The sequence below is a fragment of the Dromaius novaehollandiae genome, chromosome 7, assembly GCF_036370855.1.
Source record: "Dromaius novaehollandiae isolate bDroNov1 chromosome 7, bDroNov1.hap1, whole genome shotgun sequence".
Taxonomy (NCBI): Eukaryota; Metazoa; Chordata; class Aves; order Casuariiformes; family Dromaiidae; genus Dromaius; species Dromaius novaehollandiae.
Genome location: NC_088104.1, coordinates 22,982,139 through 22,994,489, shown reverse-complemented (window position 1 = coordinate 22,994,489; position 12,351 = coordinate 22,982,139). Strand labels below are relative to the sequence as shown.

Sequence of the window (12,351 nt, the reverse complement as noted above, 5' to 3'; positions counted from 1 at the left end):
TGCAAGTTTCCAGCAATGTAATGTGGTACCAATTGTACTCATAGGTTTTCAAGTGAAGGAGTTTAAACTTTTTATGCCAAAACCATGTCTAAATTAGTTTTGGATATCTCATGGGTTGTAAATAAACACAGATGGGATGAGACACCGGAGTATTTAGATCTGTTGTTTCTTTTTAAAGTTAGTTTAAAAAAAAAATCTTTTTTTTTTTTTTTTTAAAGGAGACTAGTTAAATGTTTTATAATTTTAGGACTAAAATATTCTGCAGCAACCCAGGAAATTGCTTATAGAGCACATCTCTGAGAGCTTGCTGGGTTTTCCTAGCTGCAGACTACACCTATATGATATTCTGCATGCTCAAGTGAACTTCTTTGTTTCTACTTTGTGCTGTCTGGTCTGCAGCCAACTCTTAATTGGAAATTGGACACCTGTGTTAGCATGGTACTGAGTCCAAGCTAATAAACACTGCTTTTTAGCAGGGTTATAAGCTTGAGCTCAGTACTGCACTAATGTATAGATATGGCTCTGGTTCAGAGTGGGCTTAAATCCGGCCAGGTGTGTTTGTGTACAAAGTGTACTTGCATCTGCTGCAGCAAGAATAGTGCGTAGAGATGTTCTGTGTTGTGGAAAGTAGACAATGACATCCCTTCCCTTCAAATGATTTTTCCTCCTCTCCTTACAATTTTGTTTTTTTATTGGGCAGGTCACCGGGCAGCAGATACCAGTTGTTTTCTTTTCCAGAAGAAAAAAATTGAAACGTTTATGAAAAAAGCTACAAAAACCTCCTTTCCTATTGCCATACATTTGCAAACAGATATAAAGCAAGCAGAGAGGACAAATCTGTAGCTTGCCAAGTATGATGACATCTCTTTTAAGCAAAGCATTATTTATAAATATGCCTTATTCACTTAACAGATTTTGATGACTGCAAAATGTGGGGTGTCTGTGACCAGCTCTGTGAAGATCGCGTGGGCCATCACCAGTGCCACTGTGTGGAAGGTTACGTCCTAGAGAATCATCGGCACTGTCGAGCCAACACTTCAGGTTAGTGTGCGGCAGTGCAAGAGTCTCTTACTGTTGTTGGACTTAGAGTGGGTAGCACTGAAGGTGGGGCAGTTTGCAAGGCTATGCTGTGTTACTGTGATTTTAACAACTCAGTCGCTAGGGCAGGTGTTCCTGCCTACGGGAACTCAGTGGGAATGGGAGTCCCTGCCTGACATAGCTGATTAGCAGTCCGCCTTCTGTGCAAAGCATGAATTGCCCAGTTCCCTCCCCCTTCCCTCCTTCAACCATTTCTGCAGAGCAGTCATCATCTTTCATTTTTCTAAGTATGTCCTCAAAAATACAAAATTTTTGGAGCTAGTGAAATATGCTTGACTGTATTAGACATACATAGGATATACCAGCACTAGGAAAGATTGTTCTGGTTCTTGAAAAGCTCTGTATCTTTCATGAAAAGCTTTCCGTTCAAAGTGATGTGACTTTTGAGCCAGTGGGTTGTTTATAGAGTGTTGATTTTGTTATCATATTGTTGTGGATTTCATACCTGCTCTAAAACATTTTCCCTGGATTCATTTTTACTTTAATTGGAGAGGTGAATAGAATTTGGACTTCAATATATTCCTCTCAGACATGCACTAGGCCTATCAACAGGCACCTACTTTGAAAGTGAACTTTCTTTCAAAGACTTGCTAGAGTCTCTCTACTATAGTAAGATACAGCAAAGGTCTGATGAGATCAGAGAATGAAGAAGATAGGATAGAGTGGTATATAAAAAGGTAAGGAAGATGGTCTGTATGCTAGAATCAAAGAATATCTGAATCTCATAGGGCAGGAAAATCTTGTGAAAGATTATACTTTGATTAAAGGAGATAGAGCAAGGAAATAGAAGGGAATGTGAAGTCATCTTCTGGAGTATGGATGCACAGAGGTTTTGTAAAAGTTTTACCCAGCAGAGTTTTAAATATATATTCCTGCCTGGCTTGCTCCAAGACTGTAAACCAGGCTGACAATCACCGTTAACATTCAATATTTAAAAGAGTGGATTTTCCAAGGTGAATGCTGTGGTGCAGCTTGCAAGACAAATTGAAGGAAGTAAGTACATACAAGAAAATTAAGCTGTAGCCTGATCATCTATTTAAACCTTTGTGTTCATTACATAGTATGTAAATGTTTCAATGGTGCTTTGCAAAATAGCTTGACTACAGAGTAGTTCTGTCTTTGTCATCCTTGCTTTCAGCTGGTGTTGCATCAATTATTTTTTCCAATGGCCGTGATTTATTGATTGGAGATCTTCATGGAAGGAGTTTTCGTACTTTGGTACAGTCGCAGAATCGTGGAGTTGCAGTTGGAGTGGACTTTCACTTTTACCTGCATAGAATCTTTTGGACTGATACGGTACAAGATAAGGTGGGTAGAAATTTCAAGAAGAATGTTTTTTTCTTGTGTGTGTGGAAGTAGAGAACAGCCAGGAGCATAATGTGTTGATAGCCTTTCATTTTTGAGAGCAGAATCTGACTGTATTTTTGTTTTCTAACAAAAAAGGTCCTTGAAATGTTTTATGTTAATGACTGCATTTTTCAAGCTATACTATTACATGTGACATATTAAACAAAGAATGCTTTTAGATGGGAATGTCTTGAGCAACTTTTAATTTTATTTGAGATGGAGTCCAAAAGACTAATTAAGAGAAATAGTAGACATTCTTTCAAAACTGGACAAATTTTTCTTGGTAATTTTTTGAAACATGATCATTTAAAATGTAAAACCTGTCTGCCTTCCAAGATGATAGAAATCAGATTTCTTCTTATACTCCAAATGGCACCGTAATTGAGCTTGGATAACAAATATTGACAGTGTTTTGTATAATGAGCGAATATTTCGTTACTTTTTTTTTAAAAGAGGAACTATTTTAGATTCAAAGTAGGGTAAAAGAGAGTAATTTTAAAAAAGTCAGTCTGGAGACCAGTCGAAAAGTTCAACTTAACCTTTTCTGCACAACTCGAGTGAAACAAAAAGAAGTCCCAGGTCAAATGCTGAAACTCCAGAAACTCCATGTTGATTGTCATGCAGAGAAAAGGAGAAGCCATGGCCTGCTTCCTGCTGGCCCCATGTAGAGATAAATTTGGTGTCACTGTCATTATGAACCTATGTGTAAACTGCAAAGTAGTAGTTCCACTGCAGAGCCATGTTGATTCTAGTGGAAAAATTCTGCATGGCCATCAAGTAGGACAGTATTTGTCCACGCAGTTTTTGGTTTGTTCACAATTCTGGTATTCTCATTTTTACTGCAGTAAGTTCCCATTGTTGTAATTGCATTGACAGTGGTTGAATTGAGTCAAGGTCAAATCTGAACTTTCATGAGAAAAGAGATTTATACTGTCTCTGTAGAAAGTGGAAATAAAAAGTAATACAGGTTTTTCTACTGCATACTCCACGTGAGTAGGAATGCCTTTTTATCTGCTCCAATGCAGCTAAATCCTATTTAATTGATTAGGATTAATTAATCTAATTCAATTGTAATTGGAACACCTAGAACAAAGCAACAGCAGTAAGAATATTCATATATGATGAGTATCTCCACCCTTATGTCTTATTATAAGTATATTATTAAGATTCTTTTGCTTGTCTTTTTTTAAGAATAAGATGTAAACTAAAAAACAAAATTACAAGTTGTATTCTGTATCATCCTTTTCTCATTTAGTGTACTGTCTGCTAACTTAATGCCCATAAGCTCTTCTGTCACAAGGTTTACAAAGAACAGAATAAATGATTAGGTGGTTTGGTAGATAAATATTCTTCAGGCCCAAGTAATAATAAAAATTACATGACCATTTCACCTCTTGTTTTTCTTGCATATATTTACTTGTGGTGATCTGTAATTTCATTTAAATACATTTTAAACCTCAGGCAGTTGTTCCAAAAAGGATAATCTTTCCTAATTTCTTCTATTACACAGTGTCATAATTACATGATTATTGCAATTATAAAATTATCGCATTTATAGTATTTGCTTCATGTAGCTGTAAGCTTCCTTTTAAGATAACAATGCTATTTCTCCTTAAGCATGGTGCTTTTAAAATTGGGCTTAAATAAAGGAGAACAAAAACAATGCTGAGTCTTCTCCTTTCTGTTGAGAGAGAGAGCTTTCCTTTCCTTTCTTTAATTTGCAAAGTAAATTTTCCTTGCAATTTCCCCTCTGTGGCTGGTGTGGTAAGAGCTCCCCCTCTTGTTTCTGGCCACTGATTAGTACTTTGCTAAAGCATGTTCATTTGTTTTAAATTAGCGAAAATGCGTTTTTTACAAGGTTCCAGAAAAGCCAGATACCTTTACTTTGTCTTTTTTTTAATCCAGCGATTTGCCATGTTTGCAAAAGTGCAAGGCTGTTTCAGTCTATTACCTTGTCTATTTTGCAGGAATGATAGTGGAAGGTGAGCTCCCTGAATTTTTTGCATTTGTTTCCTGGTCGTATCTAAAGGCCAATTGTGGACCTGTGCTCAGTGTGGTGTCAATATTTGTATTGTTTTTAGGTTTTTTCTGTAAATATTGATGGCTCTGGAATCCAAGAAGTTTTAAATGTTTCAGTGGATACACCTGAAAATCTAGCAGTGGATTGGGTTAACAATAAATTATATGTGGTCGAGACCAGTGTGAACAGAATAGATATGGTTAACTTGGATGGAACAAACCGTGTCACTCTTATTGCTGAAAATCTGGGAAATCCTAGAGGAATAGCACTTGATCCAACTGTTGGGTAAGTAATTCTGTGAAATAATGGTAGAAGATGTCAGAAATTCCTTTATTCACATGCAAAAGAAAGAGAAGTAAGAAATAGCTCAGGGTGGTCTTTTTGGAATATAAGTCTAAAATGGTTTACATGTTCACATATACTGTTCTGCACCTTAAATTGTTTGCTATGGCAGGGCTGTGCCATGCTTTTATTCCCAGAGTTAAGAATCTCTTTTATGGCTAGAGTTGTATGTGCATGAGCAGCTGCCTTTGAAAACAGGGGAACTGTGTAACTGTGTCCAAGAGTAGAAGTTATCTTGGAAGATTTCTGTTGTGATACCATCCACAGACCTCCTGCTATGTAAAATAAAGTGGTGAGGTGACGCCTGAGAAGCTAGTGTTTCCCCACTCTTCAGAAATGCATATGAGCCATGAAAACTTGCATCCTCAGGGAATGCAAAGAAGAGTTTCAGGCTTTTTATAGTGATGAGTGCTACTTTCAAGACACTTTTATTTGTCACTGGTTTATTTCTGACAGTTGACTTAAGTCTGTATTTTACGAAGAACACCCAAAGTTTCTGAGGTCTTTTGGGTGAAAGCATAATTCTTGCTAGATGTGTTTTATGATAGAAAAGGCAGGCCAGTTCTTTAGCAGCAGGCTTAAAGTATGTTTTTGCTGTGTGCCAACTGAGACTCAAGCTCTGTCCTGAAAGTATGCTGGTTTTAATTGACAAAACAGTTTGCAAATTCCATGTAAAATGTGGTGTTTTGTAAAATCTTAATAAACATGGGACTTTTTTTTCCCTTTATAGTTATTTATTTTTCTCAGACTGGGATAGTCTTTCTGGTGATCCTAAAGTGGAAAGGGCCTTCATGGATGGCACAAACCGACAGGATTTGATAAAAACAAAATTAGGCTGGCCTGCTGGAATAACACTGGATATTGTATCAAAGAGGCTTTACTGGGTTGACAGCCGGTTTGACTACATTGAGACTGTAACTTATGATGGGCTTCACAGGTAGGAGAAATATCATTCCTTGTTATTCCTTACAGGTGTATACCATTTTTACCATATCTAGTTCAAAGGAAGACTTGTCTAATAAAATGAGATTCATAAAAGACCAAAATTACGTAACTTGAAAGTGATACCTGTTGATGTAGTAGTGGTCAGTGGTGTCATACTACTTCTAGAAAATCCTTAATTCCTCCATTATCTTTTGTCCTGTTTTTACCTTGAATTACCTATTGCACTTCTTTTAACAAATATACTATTTTATATAGCCCACCACTATAATACACATTTTTGATAGTGTTTGCTTTTTATTATATTTGAAGATTATATATAGTCTTCCTGCATCACTTCTTTGGATTGTTTTCTTGAATTTATTTAAAAGGTTCATCTCCTAAACACCCCATTCTGTAATGGGTATTAAGTGCTTTGGGCTTTGCTCTTTTTACAGTGCTTCAAACCTCATTATAAATCTTCACTGTTTGTTAGAAATTAAGTTATCACTTACACTATTGTGATGCCAGAGAAACTCTATCACTTTCTATAGGAAAGCATTCAGGAAAAGAGTTGCATTTTTATGGGACTAGTACATAAAGTGTAGTGTTTAGAAGCCTGCTTATTTGTCTGCATCTGTGATTACAGTCTCTGTTACTCAGTAACAAGAGAAAAACTGTTCACTCTCTGCTTACCTCTTACATGCTGTCTTGAAAAACAGTCCTTTGCTTGGTTGACAAATTTGTTGCTCAACGTATTCTTTCACTTACAAGAGAACCTTTTTTACAAAAATAATGCTGGTATCTTCAATTTACTCCTTTTCTGTATTTTTCAAGGCTGTTTTCAGGTTTTAGTATTGCAAGAATGTCAAGTGTTTAGAAAAATCTATGGCTTTTGGAGATAAAAACTTAGCAGTTATTGCAACACCAAAAATTTTACTTCAAGGTAAAAGTGGTGCAAGTGTGCAAGAATCAATGGCATGATCTGCAAACAGTTTTAAAACTGAATTTATGTACTCTTGTGTCACATCTCCAATGCCTGCAGCATGCATCTTAATCATGCTGGAAGCTGTCAGAGGTGTAGAATTCAACTGATTTGTAGACCCTCCTTTCATGATGCCAAGAGAATAATATTGTAGTATATTGATGTGTTTTGTTTGAGGACTTGCTTTATCTCCTTGAAGTCTGTCTTCATCTCCTAATATTCATCCAAAACATATTTGTATAATTACTTGCATAGAATAGATACAGTTTATTAGCATTTGGTTTTCTTCAGTTTTGCATAGGTGTTTGGTTCAGGCCTCGGTTGTCTTTGTTCCATACATCTTTTTCTGTTTCTGCAGACAATGTTTTGTTTGTTTGTTTGCTTTGTTTTTTTAACCTGGTGCAACCATAAATTTTTTACATTCAAAGCTTCTTGAATATTTTGAATTTTTACAGATGTCTTTGATTTCCTCTCTTTTAGCCTCTCTCTCACTGAATTGTTTTTCTTTTCCTACATTTTTGATTGTTTCTCTTTATCCACTGTGTATCACTCAGTTTTTTCTTGGAAATTTCTAACATTTCTGATCTGTCCATTTTCACTGCTGTATGTATGTTTAGCTTTATCTCTTTTGTTAGATTTGGTCTTTTCCATTTGTGCTTTGGCTGCTTCTATCTGTATAGAAGCAGAAGCTAATGGATGATTTAATAATCCTGTATATTTTCCCCTGTTATCAAAATGAAGTTGTTTTCTAGATAATATTTTGTGAATAATATAAAATACATCTTTATAACAGGAGAACAATAGCTCACGGAGGCTCACTGATTCCTCATCCATATGGAATAACTTTATTTGAACACAGTATTTATTTCACTGATTGGACCAAAATGGCAGTGGTGAAAGCTAACAAGTTTTCAGAATCTAACCCTCAAGTGATCTACCAGTCTTCACTAAGACCTTACGGAGTGACAGTTTACCATGCTGCCAGGCAGCCATATGGTAAGGCAACAGATTGTTAAGGGAGGCTTAGGAATTGTCTTACCTAGAGTTGGGTAAAAACTATATGAGACTGTTAGGTTTTCTCTAAAGAAGTGATAACTATGTTGCATAAATTTATAGGACTGATTTTTATCACATAGTGCTTTCATCCAGCTCCTGCAGCTAACAAACTGTCGAATACAACATTTAAAAGCAGGACTTACTAAATGTATTGGTATTTGGAAGAGTCAAACGTGTGCTTATAAGCAGTTTCAGACTTTCCTTCCTCCCTGCTACAATGAGGGAGTAGTTCGAAAAGGTTAACAATTGAATGTATTGTTTGTGAGATATGTTTATGAAGTATGTATGTATGCAAAAAATTATAGCCCAACTATGGGCTCAAGGCTATGTGCTGAGTATCTCTGGACAGTGCTGAACCCCTGGGATGCTGCTTAGCTCTACTGGGACTTCAGTGTGTTCCAGGATTGAACTGATGTTCTATGATTTCTATGTGATGCAGATCCTATAGAGGTCTGTATGATTTATTGTGGGTGCTGAAAAAAATCCTGAAGAATCAAAAAAATGATGCCATTAGGTTAACAGATGGAGACTTAACCCTATCCATACTATTTTGCAGTAAGAAATCCTTGCGGAAGTAATAACGGAGGATGTGAACAGATCTGTATTCTCAGCCACAAAACAGATAATGATGGACTAGGTTATCGCTGTAGATGTATACTGGGCTTTGACCTACACGTAGATGGACAGCACTGTGTTGGTAAGAGAATGCCTTTATTGTTCGAAGTAGCACTATTCCATTAGCTTTAGAAAAGAGTTATTTCTAGAACCTCCTTGCTCTCTTCAGTAGCATTGTGGGTTCAATATGCCAAGAAGTTCATATTTTTCTTCACAACTCTTGTTGACAGCTTTAGATGTAGTCAGTTCAGCCATTGTTTATTTCAAACTGCAGCATCTTAAACTCACTACCTTCTACGAGCATTTAAAGAAGTCAGACATGGAATATGTCTAGACAGTTGTATGATTCCATGGATGCTTGCTAATGTGCAGATTTTGCATTGTTTTGAACATGTAAACCCTGGTCACCTGTGACAGTAATGTCCTGAATAATTTGGTCTTTCTCCTGTTGAACACATTTGTCAGTGTTGAGGTTGTGTGCTTTCATCAGCAACCTGCTGCTCCCCACTGGCATGCAGAATTGTCGCTGATGGAGGGTTTACCATGTATAGCTACTGGCAAATTAAGCTGAATATGTTGTCTCTGTACTTTACTATTTGATTATGCAGCTATACTTATTGCCAACTCAGATATGGTCTGGTTATATGGTGGCTCCACAAAGCCCATAAGTTATTTTTGTATAGATAATTTGTAAAGAGGTCAGCACAGAACAAGATTGCTGCTTCCATAGGGATAATGTTTTCTGTAAAGGGTCATTAGGATCATGGTAATCAGGCAAGAGGAAGACATGGCCACATCACCTAATATTCTGTGTTAGGCTTTCTTTTTCTTCTGATTTGTTTTTTAGGTCCTTGTATATTTAAATTCTTTTTTTTATTCTTTCCCATTCTTTCTATTTCCAGGATATTAGTGTTGCCAAAGGAAAATAAAGCTTTATAGTTAATGCTCACCTGTCTGATCCTCTAAATAAACAAAGACTGTGTCTGTTTTTTTCTTTTGCAGCTGTGCAGCAGTTCCTGCTCTTTTCATCCCAGCTGGCAGTGCGGGGAATCCCATTCAATCTCTCTACCCAGGAAGATGTGATCATCCCCATAACAGGGAGCCCTTCGTACTTTGTTGGAATTGACTTCTGTGCTCGGGACGGCACCATATTTTTTTCAGACACAAGTAAAGATGTAATCTATAAACAGAAAACTGATGGTTCAGGTGAGAAGCTTTGTTAAGAAGCATGGAGGGATTGTGGTAAGGCAAATAGAATATGTATTTTTAAAAAGCAATAGAAAAAGTCACATCCTGAGATATGCAGAAAAATTTTAGTAATCTGGAAAATTTTTGACAAAAATGTTAGTTCAGCTTGTAGTAAGGGCATTAGGAAACATCTTTTACAGAGGCTTAAAAGGATACAAAGTTGCCAAGATTCCTTTCACTTCCTGAAAACATCTGCAGTGGCCAACTTAAATTTTGCCTAGGTTTCTCCTGAGCAGCAGTACTGCAGTCCTTACTTACGCAAAGCTTGCGCTCTGATCAATTTGTTTTTCTGTTTTGTCTCACATCTTTCCGTTATAGATGTGCCCAATGATGAATAATAAGACCCACTTACTGAGACTCCAAAGCATTTCTTAGATGCAGATATTGTATAATAATAAAACTTACTGTGATTCTGCTATCCACAGGCTGTTTTTCCTGCTCTTTGACAAACCTGCTGAATGTGCATGGGAATGAACTATTTGTAGCACTTCTCACCACAAGCATTTGCCAGCATCAGTCAGTTCATCCAGACTATTATGCCTTTCAGTAGTATGAAATTTAGTTTCTCTTTTTTATTTCCCTGTCTGAAGAGCGCAATGTTTGTCCCCACGCTGTAATATAGAAAAAGAACATTACGACTGTGAAATTTTTGAGACTGCCATTTGTGGTAGCGTGAAAAATATTTCTGTCTAATTTGTATTAATGATGAAATGTATATTAAGTCAGCATATAGCTTTCCTGCATTTGCTTGATGCCTTGGATCAGAGTAACGGTAGACTGCAGCTGACCTTCCCTGTGTAAAAAGTAGATCTGGTTGCTGAGGAAGATATAACTAAGGCACGAAGAGATGCGCTGTCCTTACTGACCTGCATTCATAAAATTCCCTTCAGTAAAAACTGAGTGACGGATTTTTATCTGCTCTTCTTTGGCTAATCTTTATTTCTCTTCTGCTGAGTTTGTGCTCCTGAATCATATACTTCCTTCACCTGGATCACTTTGTCTTTGGACATTATATTAAGGTAGCACAGAGACAGCATTTTTACCAGGGGAAAACACTAGTTTCATGATCAGAATAATGCATTCTTATTATTTGCTCTGTTCCTAAACATTTACAATCATTACATGTGTGTTGTAAATTCTAGGAAGAGAAATCCTGACAGCTAACAGAGTGGAAAGTGTTGAAGATTTGGCCTTTGACTGGATCTCAAAGAATCTATACTGGACAGACCCTCGATATAGGAGTGTTAGTGTGATGAGGCTGGCAGATAAATCCAGACGAGCTATTGTTCAGAATTTAAATAACCCTCGATCAATAGTGGTTCATCCTGTTATTGGGTAAGTTTAACTTCGCTTCTCACTTGAAACACTATGAACAATTCTATGGTTTAAGCAAAATTGGTGAGGTTATGTTTACATCCCTCTCTGGATTTCTGATAGGATTTGTGTTCCTTTTCAAAATGCCATTTCTTTTCATTTCTCTCTTCCGTGTTCTTTTTTCTTTTTTCCTTCTTTTCTGGCTCAAGATTCAACATCCAGAGGAAAGGACAAAGTGATACGGTTTCCGCGTGACAGAAGTACACAGAAGAATGATCTTTAAAAGCACCTGTTTTTGTCTTTTACTTTTGTCTGCAGATAAACAGCTAAAAGAACTTTGTTTGTATCATGTGATTAAGAAAGCTGTTCCGTGTAGTTAAAAGATAAAGTACCATAACTTTCTTTTAGTACACTTTCAGTTCCCAGAATGCTAACTTTGGTTCCTCTGTTTTTTATCTGAATTACTTTTTTTGAAACATATTAGATACTGCTGTCTTTATTTGACACAGACCTTAAAATATATGTTTTTGTATGCAAAAGAAGCAGCTCTGTTATTCTTTGATGGGAATGCTTAACTTCAGTGTTTGTGTAACTTTGGCATGGCCAAAAGAGTTTCTTTTGCAGCATACTTCAGCTTCCTAACACCATACCACAGAATGTCTTAATTACTTTTCGAATATTTAATTTTCATTTTTAGTAACAATCATATGGTGAAATACACTATCTTGAAAATATTCTCAGAAGACTAGTGTTGATCTTGATTCCTTGGGATCCTAACTTTTTTTTTGTTCATTGCCTTGTAAAGTTACTTAACACTATCCTCAGATCTTTGTCTGTAGACATAAGTCAAAAGGATCAAGAGAAAATTCTTTGTAATATTTATGCTTATTTGCAAGTATTACCTGGAGGGTGTATCACCTTTCTGCTTGGTTCTTCTTCCCTGTCAGTAATTACATTAAGTCCGTAACAGTTTTAACACAGATATGGACATATCATGTCTAAAGGGACAAACCACTTCCAAAGACCAGAATTTGTTATACACAGGATAAATGCTATCTGTTAGTACCACTACCAGTTGAGGAGGGAACCAACACAAAATTGTATTTTTTATTTTAAGATCTGTGAAAATGTGGTACAAATAAGAGTGTTGATGCTGCTCATGCATTTGGTCTGTTAAATATATTATATTAGTGGATTAATGTGTCTTCTGACGTGTCTTTTCAGGTATATATTCTGGACAGATTGGTTCCGTCCTGCAAAAATCATGAGAGCCTGGAGTGATGGTTCCCATGCCTTGCCAATTGTGAATACAACACTAGGCTGGCCTAATGGCCTAGCCATTGACTGGGGGTAAGAACGATACAGGGGGAAGACAGAGAAGCTTTTAGAGCAAATGTGTTTCTTC

At 36.6% G+C, this 12,351-nt stretch overlaps 1 protein-coding gene across 4 annotated transcripts in view; it reads left to right on the top strand.

Moving 5' to 3' along the window:
* Nucleotides 1–12,351, top strand: part of LRP2 (LDL receptor related protein 2) — a 133,257-nt gene that overhangs the window by 42,766 nt on the left and 78,140 nt on the right. For all 4 annotated transcript variants that reach the window (XM_064514893.1, XM_026093805.2, XM_064514891.1 and 1 more), the window contains 9 exons: nucleotides 913–1,041; nucleotides 2,237–2,406; nucleotides 4,527–4,750; nucleotides 5,538–5,744; nucleotides 7,507–7,709; nucleotides 8,326–8,466; nucleotides 9,387–9,590; nucleotides 10,775–10,967; nucleotides 12,171–12,296. In XM_064514893.1, coding sequence (XP_064370963.1) covers nucleotides 913–1,041; nucleotides 2,237–2,406; nucleotides 4,527–4,750; nucleotides 5,538–5,744; nucleotides 7,507–7,709; nucleotides 8,326–8,466; nucleotides 9,387–9,590; nucleotides 10,775–10,967; nucleotides 12,171–12,296 — 1,597 coding nt within the window. The remainder of the gene's footprint in view (nucleotides 1–912; nucleotides 1,042–2,236; nucleotides 2,407–4,526; nucleotides 4,751–5,537; nucleotides 5,745–7,506; nucleotides 7,710–8,325; nucleotides 8,467–9,386; nucleotides 9,591–10,774; nucleotides 10,968–12,170; nucleotides 12,297–12,351) is intronic.